At 39.4% G+C, this 23,227-nt stretch overlaps 1 protein-coding gene across 1 annotated transcript in view; it reads right to left on the reverse strand.

Annotated features, from left to right (window-relative positions):
• The window catches only part of SMS (spermine synthase), a 44,698-nt gene that overhangs the window by 4,995 nt on the left and 16,476 nt on the right, over positions 1-23,227 (reverse strand). Inside the window, exons 3-9 of the mRNA XM_054002179.1 lie at positions 17,482-17,575; positions 16,686-16,750; positions 14,070-14,245; positions 12,083-12,237; positions 11,106-11,195; positions 10,006-10,120; positions 9,458-9,537 (exon numbers count right to left, since the gene is read on the reverse strand). Coding sequence (XP_053858154.1) covers positions 9,458-9,537; positions 10,006-10,120; positions 11,106-11,195; positions 12,083-12,237; positions 14,070-14,245; positions 16,686-16,750; positions 17,482-17,575 — 775 coding nt within the window. The remainder of the gene's footprint in view (positions 1-9,457; positions 9,538-10,005; positions 10,121-11,105; positions 11,196-12,082; positions 12,238-14,069; positions 14,246-16,685; positions 16,751-17,481; positions 17,576-23,227) is intronic.

Raw genomic sequence — 23,227 nt, forward strand, 5'->3', positions numbered from 1 at the left:
CAGAAGTTACTGCAATGTATACCTGGGGTGCCCATATGGAGAAAGCTCTAATTAGAAGTCTGAATTCTCCATATCTATAACATTTAAAGATTTAGTGATTACAGTGTAATTCACCAGAACACCAGACTAACAAACACCAACTACCCAAAGCAATAAAAGTTAGTTATGTAAGTTCAATCAAAAAAACTTTGTCAAGTTTCTTGACTATATAACCAAGTAGACAAGCAAACACTTCACAACCTTAAATTCAACGGTCTTAGGAAGAGTGTGGCAAATACAAGTTATTTAGACACTAATTTGAAATTAAGTGAAGTTGAATACAGTCACCACTGCATGGTCTACAAATCACTCAGGTTGTTTTTTTTCCAGGTATGAGGCACTGAATGAAGACTCACCAAAAAGAAGTGTACTTTTGCTGTGGCACAGCACAGAGAAAATACATTCTGTGATTGTGGTCAAGGTGGAGATATTGTTAAAGGTCCTTAGCACACTGACAGCCAAATGAATTGATTTCTGGTCTTCTACTTCCACCACTTTCCTGAGGAATCTTCAGCTAAACCTATAGGCCCCAAACATGATAAACCAACCAGGCTGTAACACTACACATCAAGTTATGACTATAAATCTCTCCTGCTCACACAGTATGTGCCAGTCTGGCCATATGTGGAGCAGGATGAGATCTTCAGGAGATGTGTGTCCCCATCTTCCCCTAGCAGTTCGTTTACTAGCATGTAGTACAAATGTCTTTTATTGTGATCTATCACAAACCCTGCTTTCCTCCTCTGATTTCTGATCAGTATATACAGAAGCATTAACTAACATTTTCTAGAGCTATTCTCAATATAAAAATTCTCAGCTTTCCCACACATCTTACCACTTCTAGTGGAGGAACGTTTAACAAAGAAGATAAAAAGGAGAACAAAAAGGAAATTTTTATGTTAATGAATACGCATAGTTCTTAAAGATACAGCACAAGAGCCCACAAAATGATAGCAAGAAATGCAAGGCACAGAAGTTGTGTTAGAAAGGAGTCTAAAGTAACACCCTCCATCTACAGAATGACAGGATCTTCCTGCTGCTCTGAATGACTTTGGGAAATGTCTGTGTGGACACAAAAGTACACATAATTTTGGGGTTTTTTTAACTGACCATTGAATGCAGTATCTTGTTCATTCCTGCTGTTCAGTAACACATGTAACCTACTCCTACCTGACTGCTAAAGAATGCAGATGGCTCAATTAGAAAACACTAGATCTAATGAAAAAATTAGCTCTCTTACATTCACACCTTATTCAATATTTTAGATCCTCTAACTTGAAATGAGGACCCCATGAACCAAGGACTTACTCAATGCTTCCAAAGTGTCCAACTGCCTACGTTTCACACATTGTGTTGCACTGCTAAGACACTGCAAAGCTTTTAAATCCAGGACCAGAGTCTTTATTAAAGACTTGTTTTACTGTGCAGCTTACTTTTGCTGCTCCCAGATTTTTTTAAACAGCCTTAAAATTATTACATGTACACAGATGTAACTGAAAATTAATTTTCACAAAGCAAAGAACCAAGATGAGTTTGAACAAGTACTAGCTGTGCTTTATAAAGTATAGAACAGGCAGAGGCTAAAACAAGCAGAGGTCACATTTGAAAACAGTATTTCTAAACAACTCCACTTACACTGATTTTTCCATGTAACAACATCAGACAATAACTAGAACCAAAGTGTAAAATGTACATTCTGACTTTGGGATTTATACTATTTTTCCTACTTTTTATTGGTAGGATTTTTTCACAGTGTATTTAAAACATTTCTATTTCCAGAGGAAGTGAAAAGAGAATTCATTCCAACTCATCTTCCTCTGAATTTTTTGCATCCTGCTCAATTTTTTTTTTTTGAACTGTGCTCAAGTCTTCACAAGTAGAAAAGAAAACCTCAACTTAAAAAAAAATCTTAACACAGCATCTTGACAATGGTCTCAGGCACATGATGTGATTCTTGGGGTTGTCCTGCACAGGGCCAGGAGATGGACTTGGATGATTGTTGTGGGTCCCTTCCATACCAGGAAATCCTATGACTCCACTCTATTCTATCACTCTCTAATCTTTAAAAAATTGTATTTGGGAAAACACTCCTTCCAAAGAACTTGCATAAAACATATTTGATTATAATTTTGATCATATTGCACAAGCAAATCAGTACTTGTTTATTTAGTAAAGGAACATGACATGCTGTATATAAATTTTCATATTTGGGTTTAGGTATCAGAAAAGAAATGAGCCTTGTAAAAAGGTAGAAGACTAACACAAACTGAGCACAATGAACAGACTGCTGCAGTACTTGTTTAGTAACCTGTTATTATCCAGGGGATTGTGGTGGGGTTTTTTTTGGTTCAGCTGCCCTTTACCAAACATATTATTTTGCTTCAACATCAGACTGAATGCAAAAGAAAACTAAAAAACAACCTGTGTGTGTAATTTGAGTCATAAATAGGAGCACTGCTAGGTAATTTACAGAGCACACCACTATTACATAGGAAGTTGAGTAGGATACACAATGATGGAAGAGTATACAGATTCCCAGACTGCTGCTTCAGTATTTCATCATTTCTCCCTCCTCTAGAGGGACAAATCAGTGCAGACACCATGGAAAACAAATTAAAGGAACAATGAACATGTCAAGAAACAATTTCTACTTTTCAAGCCCACAATCTCCAAATCAAGATCTTGCCTAAAAAGGTTCAGATAACTCAGCTGGCTCTTCTATCAACCTTTTTCTTCTGGAGAAACACTACAGAATTTTGTAGTTCTACATAGTTAAAAAAAAAAAAAAAACAACTATCTGGCTTTAGTCAACACCAAGTTAAGCATTCCAAAAATCAAATCTACAAAACTTAAGGCTTATTTCAATAAACTTATTGACAAAAACCAGTATTATCAACACCTTTCTTTAAAACATGACCAGCTGCATTAGCCAAGACTAGTGTTAGTAACAATGTCAATCACACTTAGATGCTCCAGTATCACCAGTATGCCACAGGTAACCAAGCCCAGAATGCAATGCAGTGTTCACTTTAACTCCCACTGCCTAATGAAGAGTTATGCGGTAGAGCAATGCATTGTTTGTTCTGAAAAGACACCATATAACTCAAACAATAGCTAATACTGAATGCTGTTCAATAAGGTTTAAAGCAGATGACTCCCCAATTACACATTTTCAAAAAGCAAAATCACTTTTTTTTCTCCCACAGGGTTCAGCCAATTTTTCAACATATACAAAAGCCCCTACCAAACTCCTCTCCTGAACCCTCCTCACTTAATCTCTGTTCCATGTCAAACAATTTGACAGGTAAGAACTAGGAGAACTATGAATTTTTTTTTTTTTACCTTTAAGATGCATCTTTGACACAAAAATACTTGAGGCAGTTTTAACTTTTGAGATTAACAAACCTTAATTTCTAAGACCTTTCTTAAGACAGTTGGCTCCTGAACTGTTTTACAGCCTTTGCATTCTGAGTCTGCTCAGTGCTTGCACTCACTTCAACAGCTCATGCCCATCTCCCAATAGGCATTTTTCTGGGCTCTCACAAGGCATAAATTCTGTAGTTCCCTGAGTTTAGTTTTTAGGTTTCTACAGGACAATACACAACAAATTTAAATAACAAATACAGTTCTGGACAGACAAAAAAGCATCCCTTAAAGTAAGGAGCAAAAAAAAAATGTTTAAATTAACCCTGTAAGTTCCAGTTAACTCTGCCCATCTATAAAGTGGATGTGTCCATCAACTGGTTACAGGTTGAACTTAGGTCACTATGCTTCCTCCAACCCTCAGAAAGTAAACTACTGAGTTGAAAGCAGGTGAAAGGGTTCCTTTTCCATACTTGCCCACTTCTTACATGTCTCACCCCATATGTCATTGTCACAAGCCACTTTCATCTGTGACTGTATGCCAGAGAAGTTTAGTTTTTATGTTTAGCATGGGTTTCTATTTCTATTTTATAATGATGTACCAGCATTGGATATGGCCATGGTTGGGTTTTATTCTTCCTCATTTCAGAGTGACTAATAAGCAGTAAGACACAGAGCATAAAACATCTAGCATCAAAGCTAGGCTTAGGTTTTGGGGGACAGGGAGGGCTGTTAAGGAAATAATGGAGGCAAACTCAACTGTAATTACCTCCACTGGCTAAACTCTCAGTAACAAAAAATGAAAATGTCTGGGCCTTGAAGTCTCTCAAACTACCAAGAAATCACAGAGGCTCACATAGGGACATACAGCCATTCTTCCAGCCTCCTTTCATGCTTCACTCATGGAGAATCTTGCTCCCTCATTGGAAATGCTAATTCAAAAGCCCACACAGCAGCCAAAAAAAGGAGTCTAACTATGGAGCAACATGATGATTGTCTGGACATTTAGAGGACTCTATAAGAGAGTGGCCAGGAAGAGACAGCTTAGTGAAGGGCCACATGCTCATGTGGGAGACACATGATCCCTTCAGTGGGTCAGTGCTGTTTACTGGAACCTGTGAGTGGTCTGAGTTTCTATTCTGCCTGGGCTGAGTGACCCCAAGCAGGAAGTCACAAATTCCTGTTCAGAGGTATTTTTAAAGGTTCTACTACATAAACAGGCTGAAAATGATAGCCTTCTCAACCTCAAAAGATTAGATCAACAGAACAAAAACTTAGCACAGAAAAAGGCATTTTCTTAGCTACACATAATCCACTGACACTCAGAGACAACCTTACAACCAGTCTCAGTATCTGACAGAGCATGGCTTCACAGCTCTTGGGACAATCCTCACATGGTACTGTGAAGGCACAGGAGTGATGGTTCAGGTAAACAAAAGCCACATACCATGCTGGTATCTATACATATATATACTCCCTTGTAAGGAATCACTTGGTCCATATAAAAACCATACTTTGAAAGGCCAATACCATAAAAACACTTCACACTTTTGGAAACAAGTTGCTGGGAAGGCACATTAGAGAGGAAAGTGGACCTCAGGATACACCAAGGTCTTACATCCTTATCAATTCCCATTTTTCTCCACTGTGATGGCTGGGAGCCTGGACCTCTAACTGTCTCTCCTTGGAGGACATAACACCAAGCACCTCACAGACATGGCCCCCTATCATATCATTAAACACGTCAAAGCACCAGCTTCAAAAGAATACAAATAAGAGCATGTCATATGACCATCGAACCTCAGAGTGGTGGGATTATGTTTGTTTAACAGTACGTTTTCACAAACAAGCTTCAAGTCTTAAACCTACAGACAGGTTTGCAACTTCTGCAGACAAAGGGCCCCAAAGCTCATGTCTCTCTGTGCAGATCATGCATAGGCTGCAACACTCAATAGGGATGATGCAGCTAGGAAAGCAAGCAAGTGTAAAGCACAGCTGCTACTCATACAAGTTTTTGTTTTAAGCTGTGATTACTATTTGCACAGAGAAAAGAGAGGCATTTTTCCCAAAACATACTCAGATACAAGCTTAAAGCAGCAGAGAATGACATCTATTAACTGCCCTTTTGTATATTTCCAGAGCTGAAAAAAAGGGAAGTCGTCCCTCTTGAATCTTAAAATTTGCCACATAAATTCTTATATCCCCTAGGAATACAAATAAATTGTCTGAAAAACCTTCCACAGCAGAATCTCTATAACTGTTAATGAACTGCCAGGCAATACCGGTTACCTGCCGCCACCTAGTGGTGACAGGACATTCTGCAGCAGCATTTGGAGACGGGATCACCACGGAAGGAATCCCGAGGGAACCACCAGGTACGTTAAGAGCAGCATGCCAGAAATAATTATTTTTATAATCACAGAAATTATATCCATCTGGAGTTAGGCAGCACTAGACCCTTCTTGCTGGCAGTTCACGTGCACATCAGAACATTTTCTAAAACTTGTACAGAGCTCAATGAAGAGGTGATGAGCATTTCCCTTTATTTTTCCCAGCAGTGGCATTTAGACAGACAGCAATACATTATGGGAAAGGATGGCATTCTGAGAATACAATTCCACTTTTAGGTAAAGCATTTCTCTGTCATTGAAATAAATGACATCCTAACTAGATGCACGCGATTCTGTTCAGGGTGCAAGGGGACAGACTACAAAGGACAGAAATTTTCAACATTAGTACAAAATAATGCCAAGGCAGAAGAGACAACTGTAATTGCTGGCTAGTGGCCACCAGGACAACAATCCTTTTGCTGCATTTTTCCTATGAGACATTTCCTCACCATAGCAAAGATGATACTCTAACAAGTAAGTGGACATTCCCTCAGTCCCTTTTCTTGATGATATTTAATATTTTTTGTTTTAAAGAATCAAAATGCAGAGAAGGGGCTGGGGGGCACACAGAGTCCTGCATTTTAAAAACACAACTGCCTTAAAAAGCACATGATTTCTCCAGCAAGGCCTGCTGTGTAACATAAGCATCCTGCAAGTAGATAGCTGGACCAGAAGTAACTTAAATTCCTAATGTTAATACACACAGATAAAACCACTGGCATTTAACAGCAACACAACAGAACATTCAAAATGGTTTATGAGTTTCCAATGCGTGACTAAGCTGCCAAAGTTGGTAGTGGTCATGTTTGAACATCTGTCTATAGTCCAACCAATCCTCTAAGTAGCCTGCATCACTTTGCTTAATAGAATTTATATTTAAGTAATTTAAACAAAGTTATAGACAGCTGATTTTATTAAACACACCCCAATAGTCTGTTCATCCTATGACCAGACTGTTGAGTTGTCTGAGGATGTGGTGGGTTGATCCTGTCTGGATGACAGGTGCCTGTAAAAGTCCGTCTGAAGCCCCTCATTTTCCATTCTGCCTTCCGATTGCCACGAGAAAGAATCCCTTCCCCCACTGCAGTTCCGGCTTAGAACAGGACACAGTGCAGGTGCAATCACTGAACCGTCATGCTGGCTGTTCCGAACAAGGCCTGGCAAGAACTTGGCAAGGAGTTGGCAAGGACTTGGCAAAGACCTGACATGGACCCAGCACGGGACAGCCTGATGCGCGGCCTGCTTCTAATCTCCGTTCTTAAGCCAAATGAACTTTTGGGGTGACTCCTGTGGTCCTTCATTGAAGACCCCTCGTCTGCCTCGTTACCACTGTGACAAAGAAAGAATGAGAACCCTCCTCCCAAGGACTGAGACCCCTGCTATAGGGAGGAGGGGAAATTGGTGGCCTGACCACAAATGACATGACCTGTTTCCCTTCAGTGATTCAAATGGACTTATTCTTCATTGTATTCGTCTTGCTCTGGTGGTTTCTGTGGACTCACCTGTTCCCTCAGGGCGATTACAATGGACTTTCATTGTTACACTTGTTCCCCCCTCTTTCCTCTGTGGACTATAATTGGACCCCCGAGTCGACCAGAACTTCGGAGACTCCCCCGACACGACAGACGGATCCCCATCGTCCGGACCACTGAGGATCTCGCCTGTGTTGGTAGCTATTCCCATATCCTTCCTCTTCTCTCTCTCTATTCTTCTATCTCCTTTCTGATCCCCACTATCGCATTTACTGTTTTGGCCCCTAATAAAGGTGCATTTGTTGTGATTAACTGATAGTCCCTTGTTGTTTGCCTTTGTTGCACTTTTGGGATCGGTGAAAAGAACCATCACGACACCCCACAATAAGCGGATCGTGACAGTGCCCACAGAAAACACCCTGTCATTCCCCTGCTCAGATGGACATATAGCAAAAGGCTCACGGGCCAAGATAAGGCTGAGGAGAGAACACTCACCAGTTACTGTCACAGGCAAACAGACTCGACTTGGGTAGTGAACTCCATTTCCTCATCAAATCAGAGTAGGCTAATAAGAAATAAACCCAAATTTTAACAATACCTTCCCCTACCTCTCTCTTCTCCCCAGGGTGAACTTCACTTACAAATTCTCTACCTCCTCCCCGCTGCACTGACGGAGGATAGGGAATGAGATTTGTGGTCAGTTCATCCCATGTTATTTCTGCTGCTCCTTCCTCCTCACACTCTGCTCTGCTCCAGTGACTAAATTGCTAGAGAATACTGCTTCTATACTCGAGCCCTTGCCCTGGCTACTCATTAACCCTAAGTCCAATTTTAAGCCACATCAATTTTAATATTGTTTTTTTCCCATCCTGCCATGTTGCTTTGGGACCACAAAATATAACATTGCATAGTTTCACAACAGCTAAAACCCACCAGGGCTTCTTCAGGATTGCTGTCCTTTCCTTCCTGCTGTGCAATCACATGCTGGAGAACTGACTTACCTCCTCCCATGAGGGCAAAACAAGCAGCAAGGGCTGCACCTGTCTCCACCTCAGCTAGTTCCAGCTGACACAGAACAACCCCCCTGCCCTCTGGCTGCAGCACAGCCATCATTTCAGCTTTCAGCACAACCTTCTTTTCAAGAGTCCTTCTGCAAAGTCCAACAAAAGCTGTCCCCAGATACACATTTACCATCATTCCAATAAGGCGAGTTAGTTATCACGGTGCATGCTACGAGGAGAGCAACTGCAACACAACAACTCGCCCTGTTTCCAAAACATTTAGTGTCCTTTTCATAGCAAAGTCTGCCACAATATTTCCACAATTAACAGGACAGAAATGCCATTAAAATTTAAAGTGTGGTAAAACCATGTTACTCATATATTCTATTTCAACCACAAGATAATTTCTCTTGCCCATACAACCACAGCATTTTAAAATAGAGCAGCATACTAGAATTGCCATAAACCTCATCCCACAAGTTTTGCATTTCTTTATAAACCTGCACAATTTTACAGAAAACCAATTTCTATATATTTCAGAGCTTAAGGATATTATTCTAAAACACAGTATTTAGATTCTCCACATATCAGAAGACTAGTTTATAAGCATGAAAAAAGAAATACAGATTCAGAGACTTCACTGAACCACCTGCTGGCTCCTGTCACGTTCTTGTACAATAGCACACAACTTTGTGACATTTCAAATTCAGGATTACCTGAAGTATTATCTGTTGAAAGCTATACCACAATTCTATTACCTATGAGGTGACTGTACCAATTTTCTCATCCCACTGCACCTATGTCAAACTCTTACACTTTAATGAATGACAAATTTCTATGTTTTACACTCTGCAATTAGAGACATTAGCTTAAAAAACACGTATCTCTTCATGAACCACATCTCTTCTGCTTTTCCAAGAATTGTTTAGGTGCAATATTCTGCAGTGTGCCTTGCTGAGTCTTAAAATTATGCTTTTGAACTCCAGGCAAAAGCACTATATATTCAGCTAAAATAATGAAAAAAGACAAGTCAGTTAGCAAATCCTAACTTTCATTCAAAATGCCTGTTAAGTCATTAAAGGGAGAAAACCAGCTTGAAGAAGACTTTTAGTTAGTTTTGTCTTTTTTTAACTGAAAATATGCAAATTGCAATAGATATAAAGCAGTACTTTATTATATCCAAGTATCATACCTGTGTGAAGTATTTTCCATCTTGTTTCAGGACTTTCATTGAGAGGTCAAGAATCAACCGTAGAAATTCCCATGTGGAATCTGCATATGGGCAATGATTGAAAAACAGAACAGCACATTACTGGCTTGTTTGCTTATTACATATTCAAGACTTGCAAAGTTAAAAAAAAAAAGCCTGGATTAAAAAAAAAAACAAATGCAAACCATACACAATGGCAATGACAGCAGGAGCATTATTTTTCTCCATGGGAATTTTCCTGAAGTTTCCAATAAATTATGCGGTGAGTAAAATTTACTGGAGTATGAACTCCAAATACTTCTCAAGAGCTACCTGAGTTTATATTATTCTAGAATAAGAGATTAAAAAGAGAGATATAGGCACTTACTAGTCTTTTCTAATATTCAAAAACAATTTTAAAAAATTGTTTTCTTTCTCAGATCTGCTTTTTAAATTGAAAAAAAAGCATTTATGCTGCAAACTATTATGCAGCAGAAGGATAGAAATGTGAAAATTCTCAGAAGTTTAAGTAAATAAATTAGAAGATTTACCTTCTTCTGGAGATGTGGAGATTGGAACAGCTGTCAGATCATTAATTACATAATCAAACATTCTTCCTTCTTTGGCATACCTCTTCAGTACTGGAATACAGTCTTCAATTAGAACCTATAAGAATGAAATATTGTTGCTAGTCCTAAAAATACCCTAAAAATGACCAGGTAAAAGGAACAAATGTGGATTCACAGAAATTAGGAGGAGAAAATTACAAAATTAAATACATGTTTAATTCTAGGATCCACTTTCAACTTTTTACATCTATATGATTTACATCATATAGAAAGGAGGAACTTTGTAGGAATTATGACAATGAAAACACAGGCATTCAAGGACTGAAGTTCCTAGATCTGTGATCACTATTCTTTCTACCAAACACTGACAACAATTAGCAGTTCCAACATGAGTTAAATAAGGTATTTGCATGAAGGGCCACTGATTTCCACAGAGTAGCATGTGACTTCTGTTATTTTTTCTGTAGTTTTATTTGCTAGCTTCTGTAACTTTGTAGCTGTGACAACATCTAAGGGCCAGTAATGAAAACAGAAATATGTTAGATTATACCCAGGCTCATCTGTAAGTGCTGTCAGATGCAGCACAAAGAACTCAACTGCAGGGATGCATGACATTTGTTGGGGTTTTTACTTTAATATAATAGCAGTGTAATACTAAGGGATTTTGCTTCCAATTTAAAAATAATTGTTAAATGTGTGTTACAAATTCAGCTATTTTCAACAGTATGAAACAACTAAGAAATACATTTCTTCTCTCTTTTTAGCAGTTTAAGGAATGATGTTAAACACAACATTCTTACTGCTATCTCTTATTTACTTCTAAGTTATAGCAAACATTCTCCTATTTCACATTCCTTAAAAGCTACATATGCAATTAATTTTAGAAGTCTAAAGACAGAGTTAAAATACTTCCAACATAAACTCCAGTTATTAAAATATGCAAGTGTCATACAAAAGGAAAAAAAGCTTCCCAAACTTGAATCAGAAGACTTGTCCCCAAAACTTTGACACAGCAGTCCTTCCAGACTAGGCCTATGTGTATTTGAAATATGACTTGGAATGAAAGAAAAACAAAACATTACCTGGTAGCAGTCTCCTTTCAGATTGTCTAAGACATCTCCGCACGTTTTACGCATGTATTTTTTACACCCGTCAATCACCATTTGGTCAATGTTTGAAGCTTGTCAAGGCATAATAGATTCCAGAAATACAGGTAAGAGTTTCTACTTCTTCAGAAACAAGTTCTCAAAGAGGCATTCACAAAGAAATAATTGGATGCGTGTATTGGTATATATACTGCAACAGTCAACCTTATGTACTGGTCTCCAGATTCAATTAGATGATCACAAAGTGCTTATTTTTGGTTTTAACCAGTATTTTTGATACCTTCGGTTATCATTACTGTGAAAGCCTGAAATGTGAACTGTAAGACTACTGAAAACTCCAAAGTTAAACTAGGTTAAGATTTTAAGCTACATTTTTAAAACTATTATTTTTAGTCTTAGCAAATAAATCTCAAAACCTAGGGTGATCAACATCTCATATGGCTAACAGTTTATGTTACAAACTGTACCAACTACAGAATGTTGAAAACTGGATTTGTATTGGTATTTTTAGAACAGGGTTGGTCAATTCATCAGTACATTTCATTAAGTCATGACATTTCTATTGATTACATTTTTTTGCTTCTAGGCACTATTTTTTTATAGCTTTCTTTAGGAAAACAGACAAACTCAAGAAGGCAGAAGTGAGCCCAAACTTGACAGACCTGTCTTCTGTTATTAGAGAAAGCACCAGTCTGATAACAGAGGCATTCCTTTCCAGCCATATGTAAACTGCTACTCAAGAGCTATGGTATGGATTGGGAACCTGAAAGCAGGTGTTGCATAATGATGCACAAGTATGTAGCCAATGGGTCTCTCTAAGCTGACAAAAAGATTTCGCTTCAGACCCTATGTCCTCAGGCAAATCAGAACCTGACAGGTAACTATGCTCAGTGCTAAGATATCAGCAGAAAGCTCAGGTTGATATGAGTGATGGGCCATTTGTCAAAGGATATCTCTACCATAGTAACCATCTTTGGCTTCAGTTTGACTATCTCATACAGTATACCTCCATCACCACCTCCTAGGATTAGCACTTCTTTCCCAGTGTAATCTTCCTTTCCACTGCCCATTATAGCTTGAGTATATGCCAGGTCACTTTCTGCCAGATCTGAATGGAAGGAAGAAAGAATTGGACAGCAGTATTAAATCTTCAGTTGTTCCCATGAACTGGTATTAATCCAGAGGTGATACAACAATACAGACCAAAGCAAGAACATCTGCAGAAACAACCTGGCTCTCAGAGACAGTCCAAGTAATGAGATTCTTCTCAGAATCCCACACAGGATTGCTCCAGTTCTCCATATGAGCCCAACAATGGCCACCTCAGCACTGAGAAGTACTGTGTGCCAAGATGAAAAGTAGAAGAGCAAAACCATCGGTCTTGGTAACCTGATGCTCACACTGCCTACGTCAGTGCATTTTCATCTCAGACTCATCCTGCAAGAGAAAGATCTGGAAATTTTTGAAAATCCATTGTGGACCCCAGCTAAAAAGAGCAACCTAGATTCACGCCCATGGATCCCTGCACAGAAAGAAACATGACCATTAACACCCAGGTGCTGAAGGGCCCTGCAGCTTGCCTGCTGCCAGCATTAGCTTCAAAGCAGGCAGTAACACTGCCCAGCTGCAACAAGGGCCAAGATCGACACTACAAGGGCCAAGCTCTGTGCAGTAGCACATCGCAGCATAACTCGTCACTCTGCCTGGCAAACACCACCTCACTTATGAGTGCACAATAACAAAATGAGACAAAGCATTATTTCAAAGTCCCATGTAATGCAAATAAGTAGTGGCATACTTCCCTTTCTACAAGGCACACAATCTTCAAGCAAAACCTCATCTCCATATTAAACTCTGATGTAAAATTTCTGGCTAGAATAATTGAATACCCAATTTGATGATTTCTAATACAATTCTATCTGGATTAGAAACTACCTTGCTAATGAATTCAGTAACAGTGTTTTTCAGCTGCCATCTGCAAAAAAACCCTCTTGATAATCGCAGAAAGCTAATTTAATTGTTAGAGGTACTTTCAATGATTTCAAAAAGCTGTATTTCAACTTCCTAATTACTTTGCCATTAGAGTGAAGATAGGTATTCTATCCCTGGGCAGCAACATCCTGCATTTACCAGAGTCAGTCTTTTTGAACATAAGAACTAAGATTTTACAAAGCATAGTCCTTTTGTTGCCTAGATTTTACAGCAAACAGCAGTCTCCAACTTTAAAGAACAGTAGTCCACCTTCTCCTAAGTCCACTTTCAAAAATACAAAAGTAAGCAGGGACAAAGTACCACACACAAAAACCCTCACAAAAAGGTTGAGTCACTATTTTGATTAACTTATGAGTTCAAGTTCTATTATTTTGAAGAAGAGTCAAAAGACATTCACCAATAAGGCATCTAAATGGTTTTGAGATACAGCTGTCCTATACCTCACCAAGCAGGAAATTCCCTTAGAGAATCAAGGGAGCAGCAGGATTATACACATACATGCCAGGTCACACTTCATATTTCTTTATAACTCCATTGTGTTTTGAAGACTGACAAAGTAGCTTGTTTTGCTGTCAAAGAGAAGCTCTCAGAAGGTTGGACTGGCAACAGAGAAAAGGTCTTATAAAAGAATGGAGTAGAACAAGCACTGCTATAGAACACCATCTTCTATTCTTCCAGGCCACTTTCTGCAGCAAAGATACTAACTCTGGAAAAGTTAACTTTTTTTTTAACTCTAGATTTTACACTGGTCAGTCTGAGTAACATTCTTAATATACAGGAACAGATATATGTGTACACGCATATGTATGTATGCTACGTTTGTACATGCACAAACAGTTTCCAGCATCTGAACCATTACCCTTAGACAACTATTAAAACTGCCATAGGATACAAAACAACACTTCTGACATTTTCATGCCAGAGATTCTTAAATGAGATAATACTTACTAACATCCCCACTGAGAATAAGAATATTCCCAAATTGTTTTGAATGCAGAATTTTAATATTCTGAAAGGGTGAATCTTCATCATAAACAACTTCATCTATGTCATACTCCACCAGGCGCCCATCAGCTGTGGGCCAGTATCTATCAATAACACCTCCTCTCAAAATGGCTGGCAACCTAGAAAAAGTAATATGAAAGATCACAAAAATTTGGAATGTTTATTTTTTTTTTAATCCCCTTTAAACATACTGTGGATTCACCATAATAAATAATATTTACAAGAGGCTTCTAAGAAAACTTGCCACATTAAACACTTAGCAGATAAAAGAAATTTACCAGTCATATGTTAAATATATATAACTTGCTATGGAACTGGAACTTCTACAATGCACCTGTGAATTTCTCTCTATTCTAAGAGATGGAATTTACATAATGTATGAGCCTCTGTAGAAGAATCAGCTCATAACTAGAAATTAATACAGCACAAAAAACAGAATGCGGGCATAAAAAAAAACATGACAAAAGCTCTTCCCGTCTTCAGTTCAGTTTAGAAAACCATTCCTCTGAGATTAAGTGGATCTCATTCTGAAGCTATACTGAGACACATTTTAACACACAGAGCAACAAAAAAAGCACTATTACAGTGTTTCAAACTGAGCTGGGTCAGCATGCAGTAAGTACATAACCACAATGCTTGATATCAGTCAATAATCTGTATTACTTTTTAGAAGTGGTTCAAGCATCTGCTAAGATTGTTTTGGGTATGTTGTTTGTGGGTTTTAAAATCTTTTTTTAAATTCCATAGAGATGTACCTTGGTTCAAACCAGCATTTCACCTGTAAAGACAAACTATCTTTAAAGTGACAGCAAACAATCACATTGCATTTAGGCAAAACGTGCAGGCACAGAGTTCATCAGATCTCCCACAGGCACGTCAGCCAAAGAATTAAAGGGTTTTTTCCAGGGGGCTGTAGCAGAAGACCAGATCCAACAAGCTTCTTCTAAATTCCCTAGCGATTCCCCATCAACATTCCAGAAACACTTCCTACCCCCAGCGAGCCGCCAGATGGCGGCACACGGTGGGAGCAAGGGCATCCCTGCCTTACAACAAAAAGGCACGAGAAACTTCTCCAGCCACATTCATCCTACTGCAGCTCCGTGTGTGCAGCTGACACCAAAACAAAACAATGCAAAATGCATTAAAAAGAACTAAAAAAACCCCATTAAAAAACCCCATAAACCAAAAACAAGCAGAAAAAAAAAGACATGGAGAAGCATATGACAAGATCCATGCCAGATGCACTGCTCTAGGAGGTTCATCTCCCTATACTAAGGTAATCAGAAGATCTAGACCATTCCAGGCAGACATTGTCCCAACCCATTTTTAAGAAATTCCTATCACAGGGATTCCACAAACTCCCTTTATCATTTCAGCATCAAAACAGCCTCAGAAAACTTCTCTCCTTAAGCACAGATGCAAGATCATCTATGTTAGTACACTGTGCACCTTTTGTGAGGCTTTACCAGGTTGAAGTACTCTTTTCTCTGATAATTACTCTGTTTTACATGCAACTGTAAAACAGAAATGACAATATGCAAGTATAATACCACTTTTCAAATCACTACCACTTTACTTGGGCTCTCTCATAACCTTCATATCTTCTTTCTGCCATAATACTGCTTCGCTCCTTGGCTTTACTGAGCCTTGTTGATTTCACACTTGCTTTTTACTTTTCTTGACCCATTTTCACTTTTATGTTCCTTCAAGCGCCTGCTGCATTTCCTGCCATGTGCATGCCTAGAGTAAGCACTCCCTGGCTTCAAGGTATCAGTCACTTTCAGACAGCCATCACAAAGACAACAACAAGACACATACAGTATTAAAGTTATTTCAGCACCAGGTCATGAGCTGCAATTTGAGTCCTTAAATTTTAACACAGCCTTGAATTTAAATAATCCAAACCGACAAAGGGCTTGCAAAGCATCCATCCTTAAGTTTAATTATAAAAATTTGCTACAAAACATAGCTGCCTTCTTGGCATGTATGTTAAACTACACATACCCACAGCAAGCACCATGATGCACAGCAGAGGCAGAGATGTGAGAAAGAGCTGCAGGAAACCTTGTCAGGGCAAAGTCTCCTCTGTGGGCTTGAGTTCCATTTTAGTTCTAATCCTCACCCCTGGTCCCTGTGCCAGAGCAGCACTGCAGCTCTATCCCTACCTGTCCAGGTCTTTTGCCAATCCTTGACACCCAGCTCATGCTCAGAGTTGCCTCAATACTGCAGCCCAGCCTGGCAGTCATAGGGCTGGGTCTGATCCTGGTCACAATCATCAGCACACCTTCTCCATGAGTTGTGGCCTATAGGGTACAGTTTATGCCCTGGCCTATTCCTCTACCACCCTTGGCTGCCCAGCTCTTTCAGAGCAGTCTGCTCCTGCTTCCACATTACATTTTCTCTCACTATTTCATGCAATCTTCTCAAGAAACCAAAAAATATCCCATCCATACCTTCATACTCCAGGCTATTCACAGCATTACAGCAAAGCCTAACTTGCTTATTATCTTTAGTAACTATGCAGACAAGCCACATACAGAAGTAGAGGTACAAGCTTACCGTTTCACCCTTTTTATGTTACCATGAATCAATTCTTTCATTCTGTCTTCTACTTTGTTTAGAAGCTGCAAAACATAGCAAACGAGAGGTAGAATTTGTAGATCAGCACTTAATGTGAAGTATCTGTTAAATTAGCCTACCAGGAAGTCAATAGAACAGCACCTGCTAAGAAAAGGCTTTGAAATCTAACACTAGAAGTCCATGAGTAACTAGCTGGCCTCTTCAGCCTTGTTACTAGCAAGAATGTGCACATTTCAGCAGCTGTCATCACTGCATTCTCCAGGACAACATATCCAAAGAGGGAACATGAGAACCCTTCAAAGTTCCATTCCTGTGACAGCAGTGGCCTCTTCCCCTGCAATATTCAATGTCTAGAGCCTTCATGCCAGGGAAGATGAAGTTGTTTTTCTCCATGGGGCAAAAGATTGAGTATGGAGGCTTCCCATCTCTCAGAACAGAGAATACAAAGAAGTCTCACACTAATACACCAGGCTGCAGACTGAGCATCTCATGTCCTCCCTCACTGCCCTGGGCAGCTAAAGAGACTCAAGCCCTAACTAAGGCTGCTGTATCTTCACAACTGCTACAAAGAAGATGAGGCCCAGTACTTGCAGAGAAGTGTGTGCATTCACACTCACATGTGTGCACAACTTCAACAGGTGCTACTGTTCCTCATCTGTGAGCATCCAGGTTTGAACTGACTTTAACATTTTTTATCTTTTACCATGATAGACTTGACAAAAAAGGGGTTCCCCATACAGTTAGGTAACCCTAGTAAGATAAGTAACACTCGTACCTGATCAACTTCTTCTCTTCCTTTCATGTCATCATTGTAACTCTGTAGATCCACCAACACCAGTCCATGAGGGTGAATTCTCAAATTGGCAAAACTACAACAGAGACAGCAATGACAAATTTATTAACAAAAATCAGAGTATGGAAAGAAAAAACTAAAACAAATTATATTAAAATTCAGAATGAATATATTTTCCCCAGCATCTGTAACTGCTGGCAGTGCCAGCTCAAGTCTTCCTCTGCAAGTCACAAAGAGCAAAGAAAGTTGCAAGAACTTGCCTATGTTCTTAGAACACAACTAAAAACCAGTAGGAAGCAAAGAAGTAAAACAGGGTGTTAAGCCACAACAACAGCAGTACAATGAGAATACACTGTTTGCTAGTCTATAAGGCCTGCTGGAACAGGTGTGTTAGTTTGGGCTTTTTAATTGAAAACAAGCCTTAAGTAAACAGCCAGACACTTTCCTTCCCCTATATTTTCCTTTTCACTTCTGGGGGTGTGTCTGTTTTGTTTTGCAGGCAGGGTGGCTGGGATTGGTTGTTTGATTGTTTTGTTGATTGTTTTTTTATTTCTTTTTTAGTAGTATCTATCCAGAGACACTGATCACATTCAAAGCTGAATAAAAATCTGTAAGTGAAAAACAATAAGCTTCCTGGAGCAAATCACAGCTTTGACTGGCAAAGAAATTGCAGCAGCAAACTCTCATTGATGAATACAAATGCAAGTTAACAAAACTCCTACTGTATATTTACTACAGAAACATTTAAAGACCAAAGAGCAAGGCTTTGCCATGCTAAGTACATCGGGTGAACAGAGAATCTCTGAGAACTTGCAGTTAAAGAAAACAAGAGCTAAGGTCAGTGGGGAAGGACACAAGAAAACAGTGTAGCAGAGTCAATATCCTTTCCATTCTAGGGAGGAGAGAAGACAAAAAGAAACAGAAAGGCTGCAAAGGAAGTGGAGGAGAAAAACACATACTGGGAAAAAAAAGCAGAAGAGAGGATGAGAACAAGAATGGCTGAATAAAGAAAGCAGGGTATTCAGGGATAGAAATGCACTAGTACAACCTGAAACCTCAGATAAAGCTGTATCATTCTCTGAATGCTCCATTCTCTGCCTGTCTCCTTTTATCACCCCACTCAGCCTCAAAGGAAAACACAAACCAACTCTTGTTATGACAAAGTTTATATGACCTTTCATTTCCCTACCACTCCCACCTTTTTTGTCTCTTCCAGAGCTCCCTTTGCAAACTGTCAGCCTCAACAGGAGTACTACCTCCCCCATGGTGCTGGGACCTTCAGCCCCCAGCTGCAGTCAGAGATAAAAACCTGAATATTGTGTTTTATCTGAAAATAACTTCTGGTAACTGTAAAACAATCAAATTATGAAACTGACTGAAGCAATTCAAGAATAAAAACACCTTGCTGGCTTTGGAACAGCAGTGATCTGCAGCTCCCATGTGTTACTACTGTCACCCAGTTCTCTTCAGAGGATGGCTCTGGGCAGTCTGAGTCTTTCCTCAAGACTCTGCAGACAGGTCCTGCCCCCAGGAAGAAAAGGCATTTCTATTTACACCCAGAGCACACAGACTGTCACCACCTTGGAGAAGCCCTCCCTCCATCCCAGAGCTTCCCCACTAAGTGTCCTCTGACACAGGTTTTTGGTTAGGGATCATAAAAGCCTACCAGGATTCTGTTTTTGTGAGGGTTTGGGTTTTTTTTAAAGGAAAGACAAAACAGTAGAACTTGGAAGTACTGGTCACTCCAGCAGGTTTTGGACATGACCATTCACAGAGAAAAGGGTGAAGTCCATAGGCCCTCAGAGCTGTGGCACTACAGATAGAAATATGTATAAGCAGTTCAGAAGACAGCTCTGTAATTTGATTCTGTGAAAACTGGCACAGTGTCAAATACTTTCACTGTTGGAAAAATTTTTATCAGTTTACTTCCATGTTCTGGGAGTTGCTGTTGGCACAAATGAGCAACAGATTGACTGCCCTGTGACTCGAGTTCTCTTTTAAATTAATTTCTTACAAGAATCACACAGCTGTCATAAGATTTGACAGCAGACATCTTCACTTCCCCCGTGACTCAATGACAGCCTCAGCAAGGGATGTTCCTGCCCCTGCTTTGAGGTGGGAGGCAAGAGAGGCAGAGAGGAGAGTTGCTCTGAAAGTACAGCCACACAACTTCAAATTTTTAAGTGACATGACAGCATTAGAATACAGAGATAACAGCAGAACCATCCATTTCATCCAGTTGCCACCTTTAACAGAATAGAAGGGTCCTGACACCTGGGGCAAGGGGGAAGAGATGAAAGGCAGGCAGCAGGCTGTGAAATGGGACAAAATTTCAAGTTCCAACAGGTTCCAAGTTTCTGGCTGATAGTCTCAGCTAGTGTGGTAAAAAAAAAAAACACTTGAATGAAATTCAAAATGGTCAACAATAATAGAGGTCCAGGTTGGTTATACCTTGGCTATAAGTTATCCGGATAAAATAAACTAAAATGCCCATAAGATTTAAGCACACAGCCAATATTACAAGTATACCCAAAAAGGTGAACAGTCCAGTATTAAGTAGCATTAATGCAGTAGTGGTAGGCCAAAGCTGGACTCACAAGAAGTTACTAGCTTCAGTCAGCAGACAGCAAAGGGTATGCTGGTTTTTCTCACTTTACATTTTTCTGCTTGGCAGAACATATATATGAACACAGGTTTTTATCAGCAGCTGCTCTTTTAATATGTGGAAGAGGGTTCTTTGAAATAATGAGAATAGTTTCCATTTTTTATCTATGAATATACAAGAAAGATTACTTTAGAATCCATGAGGGGAAAAAAAGTTTGCTTCAAAATTAGCCCCTCCTGTCTCATCTTTCTGAAAAATATAACACCTGTTTTAAAAAAAAAAAAATGCCACCTGCCACACTTTTGGTGTGTGCTTGCATGTAACTTCATAAAAGTAGGAAGAGGAAAAAAAAGCTCAGTGAGGAGATATCCTCTGCCTTTCCATCTGGCAAGGAAATCTGCATCTGAAAAGCAGCCCCACTGTAAGAACGCTCCACTTGCTGCTGCACCTGCATATCTGTCACATCCTCCAAGGCAGTGCTCAAGATTTTTGTGCTTGTATGCAAACAGGTGTTGGCTACAGACACAATTCTATTGAGTGCTGCATCTTAGCACCTGAACATCAGAAAATATCAGATATCAAAAAATAATTCCAAACTGCACAAATCAAAAAGTAACTGCTGGAAACAGGACTAGGAAGCAAAGATCAAAATATTCTAACCCAAAATGTACCATCCTACCTTAGTTACTCATACTGCAGAGTACAACGAAACACTTCAATCCCACATACCCAAGAAAGGATTTCCCAAACCACCACACCCAGAGAATAAAGCTGGATAGAAAGCCAGGTACCTACAAACTCCTCTTTACCCATCAAAGTTTTTATCTGCTGACTAACTTTGAATCACTATAAAAGAGAATAGTTCACGTATTAAAAAAACAGCTTGCCACTAAAAGCATCACCTGTCAAACTACTCAATGAGAGAGGAAATCTACATTTGCTTTTACTAGGAAAACGTAAAATTTTTGGAAATGGCATAAGACTGCTTCACTAAAACATACTCTTTTTTTAGTTCTTCACCTTAATTACAAAGTACTCGAGGGACCTTAAGGAGCTAGGCAATCACATTTCTTCATTAAACTATTAGTCCTGTTCTGTTTTTACAGAATAAGAAAATCAAACCAATGAAAGCTACCATGGCAGCTATTGCTGATTCCTACCAACTGCTTTCTATTCTTCAGCCCATTTTTACACTCTGGGTCACTCCATAGGCAACTACAACATTTTAGCCTGAAACAAAGAACTGAGGAATGTTCATCTTACTCCTTTAAAATGTGCTGTCTAGCATACAGAGTGGTTAGCAAAGGACTAACAAAGAAAAGAAAAAAGTAAACACACTCCCCTCTCTCGTCACAGTGTTAACATATTCATCAGCATCTCTGTGACATACAAACCAAATTCAACTGGCTAAAGCTTTCACTGCAGTGAACAGTGAAGTCAAATGCAGCAGGATTACAACTCCTCTAAACAAGAAGTCAAACACCAAAGTTAAAAATGGATGTGTTGTGTAGGGGAGGACAAAGCTTTTCTAAAAGACACTCTTCTACTGTAGAAACAATGACTCAAGTTTCAGGTTTTGGGGGTTTTTGAAGAACTTCAAGGTGGAACATGAGGAACATGACAAAAGGAGCACATATGCAAAAGGAAAAAAACTCATAGCTCTATGCAGTATAATAAAAGGCTACTTGCTCACAAGCAGTAATGAGATTAAAACAAAATATTAGTTGAAAAGATAGCAATTTCTAAATTTTAGCTTCATGGATTTTTCTCCTTAAATTAGATGTAACAACACTTCTCAACCTGTTGAAATATACTAGGCAGTATGGCTCTGTACTAAATCACATATACATTAAATAAGGTAAAAACTTCACATGTTTTAAACCTAACTGTTTAGTCCATGATAGTGACATTTCAGTAAAAGCATGCTGCTTAATGTGACCCTACAAACCACTCTAGAAGGAATCTGAAAACATACAGCTCAGAAAAACAAGACTGCTTGAGATTCAAAACTCAAGCGACAGTGCTCCACTCTGGCACATGCTACTGCTCCCCAAGCAGTGTTTGGGCAAGGGGACTGGCAAAGCAGAGAGGAATGCATCCATCCCCACCACTTCAGACAAGAACTTGAGTGGCTCAAGTGAGCCATTCCCTGCCCCACTCCAGAGCCTTGTATCGACAATCCCATTAGTAAATATCTTCAGCTGAACCTCCCTCAATTAGGTTTTTTGTCAGAACAAATCACAAAGTAAATGGACCAGACAGAGTTGCCACATATGACTTTTTCTTGCTTAGCTTTGCACAAAAGAGAACAGGGATCTGTTGCTTTGGTAATGACAACAGGAAAGCAGGTCTTAATCCCCAAATCAGCTCCAATTTGTTCAACCAGCACAGCCTTCCATGGAGCTGTTCCCATGGTGACTTTGTCAGACTGCTTTGTCAACAGCAGGGCTCACAATTCCACAGACTGCAGCATGGGGCACCCTGCAGGCTATGGCTGTTATCTCAGCAAACTTTGGAGTACAGACATTGTTTAGCAACATATTACTACCCCATCTCAAATATTTTTCCCAGGGATTAGTACCCAGCTTGTTACATCAACTGCGCATCTGTCTTGCAATGGCTCAATCATCTTTGGCTGGCTAAAAACACGTTTGTGTGCACATGCCCTTACTCACAGCACCCACTCCATCTCTCCTTCTAGGGAACTTGTGACAAGTTGTTGCCAGCCATCCTTACAAGAGCTGCTCGTAACATACCTACCTCACAATTCTTTTTTCCAATTTTTCTACAAGCTGCTGCTGGAAATGAAGTACACTCACTGTTTTACAGGGAAAGAAGAGAAAAAGTCTGCATGTCCTGGCTACTTTCTTCCTAGTTGTGTCAGGTAATATTTTTATGCTAACTAAAATGTATGATATTTTAGGGCACTAAGATAAAGTACAGACAAATGATGATATTAAAACAGAACTAGGAAGTTCTGTTTTAACTATTTAGTCAGTTGAAATCCATATGCTTATCAGTTCACTTACAACTTGTGAAATGTTTTGCAAGGATTTTTAACTGTCCAGTCTGTTGGGTTTTATGGGTTTACAACCTCATTTGTTTAAGTTAACTGAAACTACA

Source organism: Vidua macroura, chromosome 2 (assembly GCF_024509145.1).
Source record: "Vidua macroura isolate BioBank_ID:100142 chromosome 2, ASM2450914v1, whole genome shotgun sequence".
Lineage (NCBI taxonomy): Eukaryota > Metazoa > Chordata > Aves > Passeriformes > Viduidae > Vidua > Vidua macroura.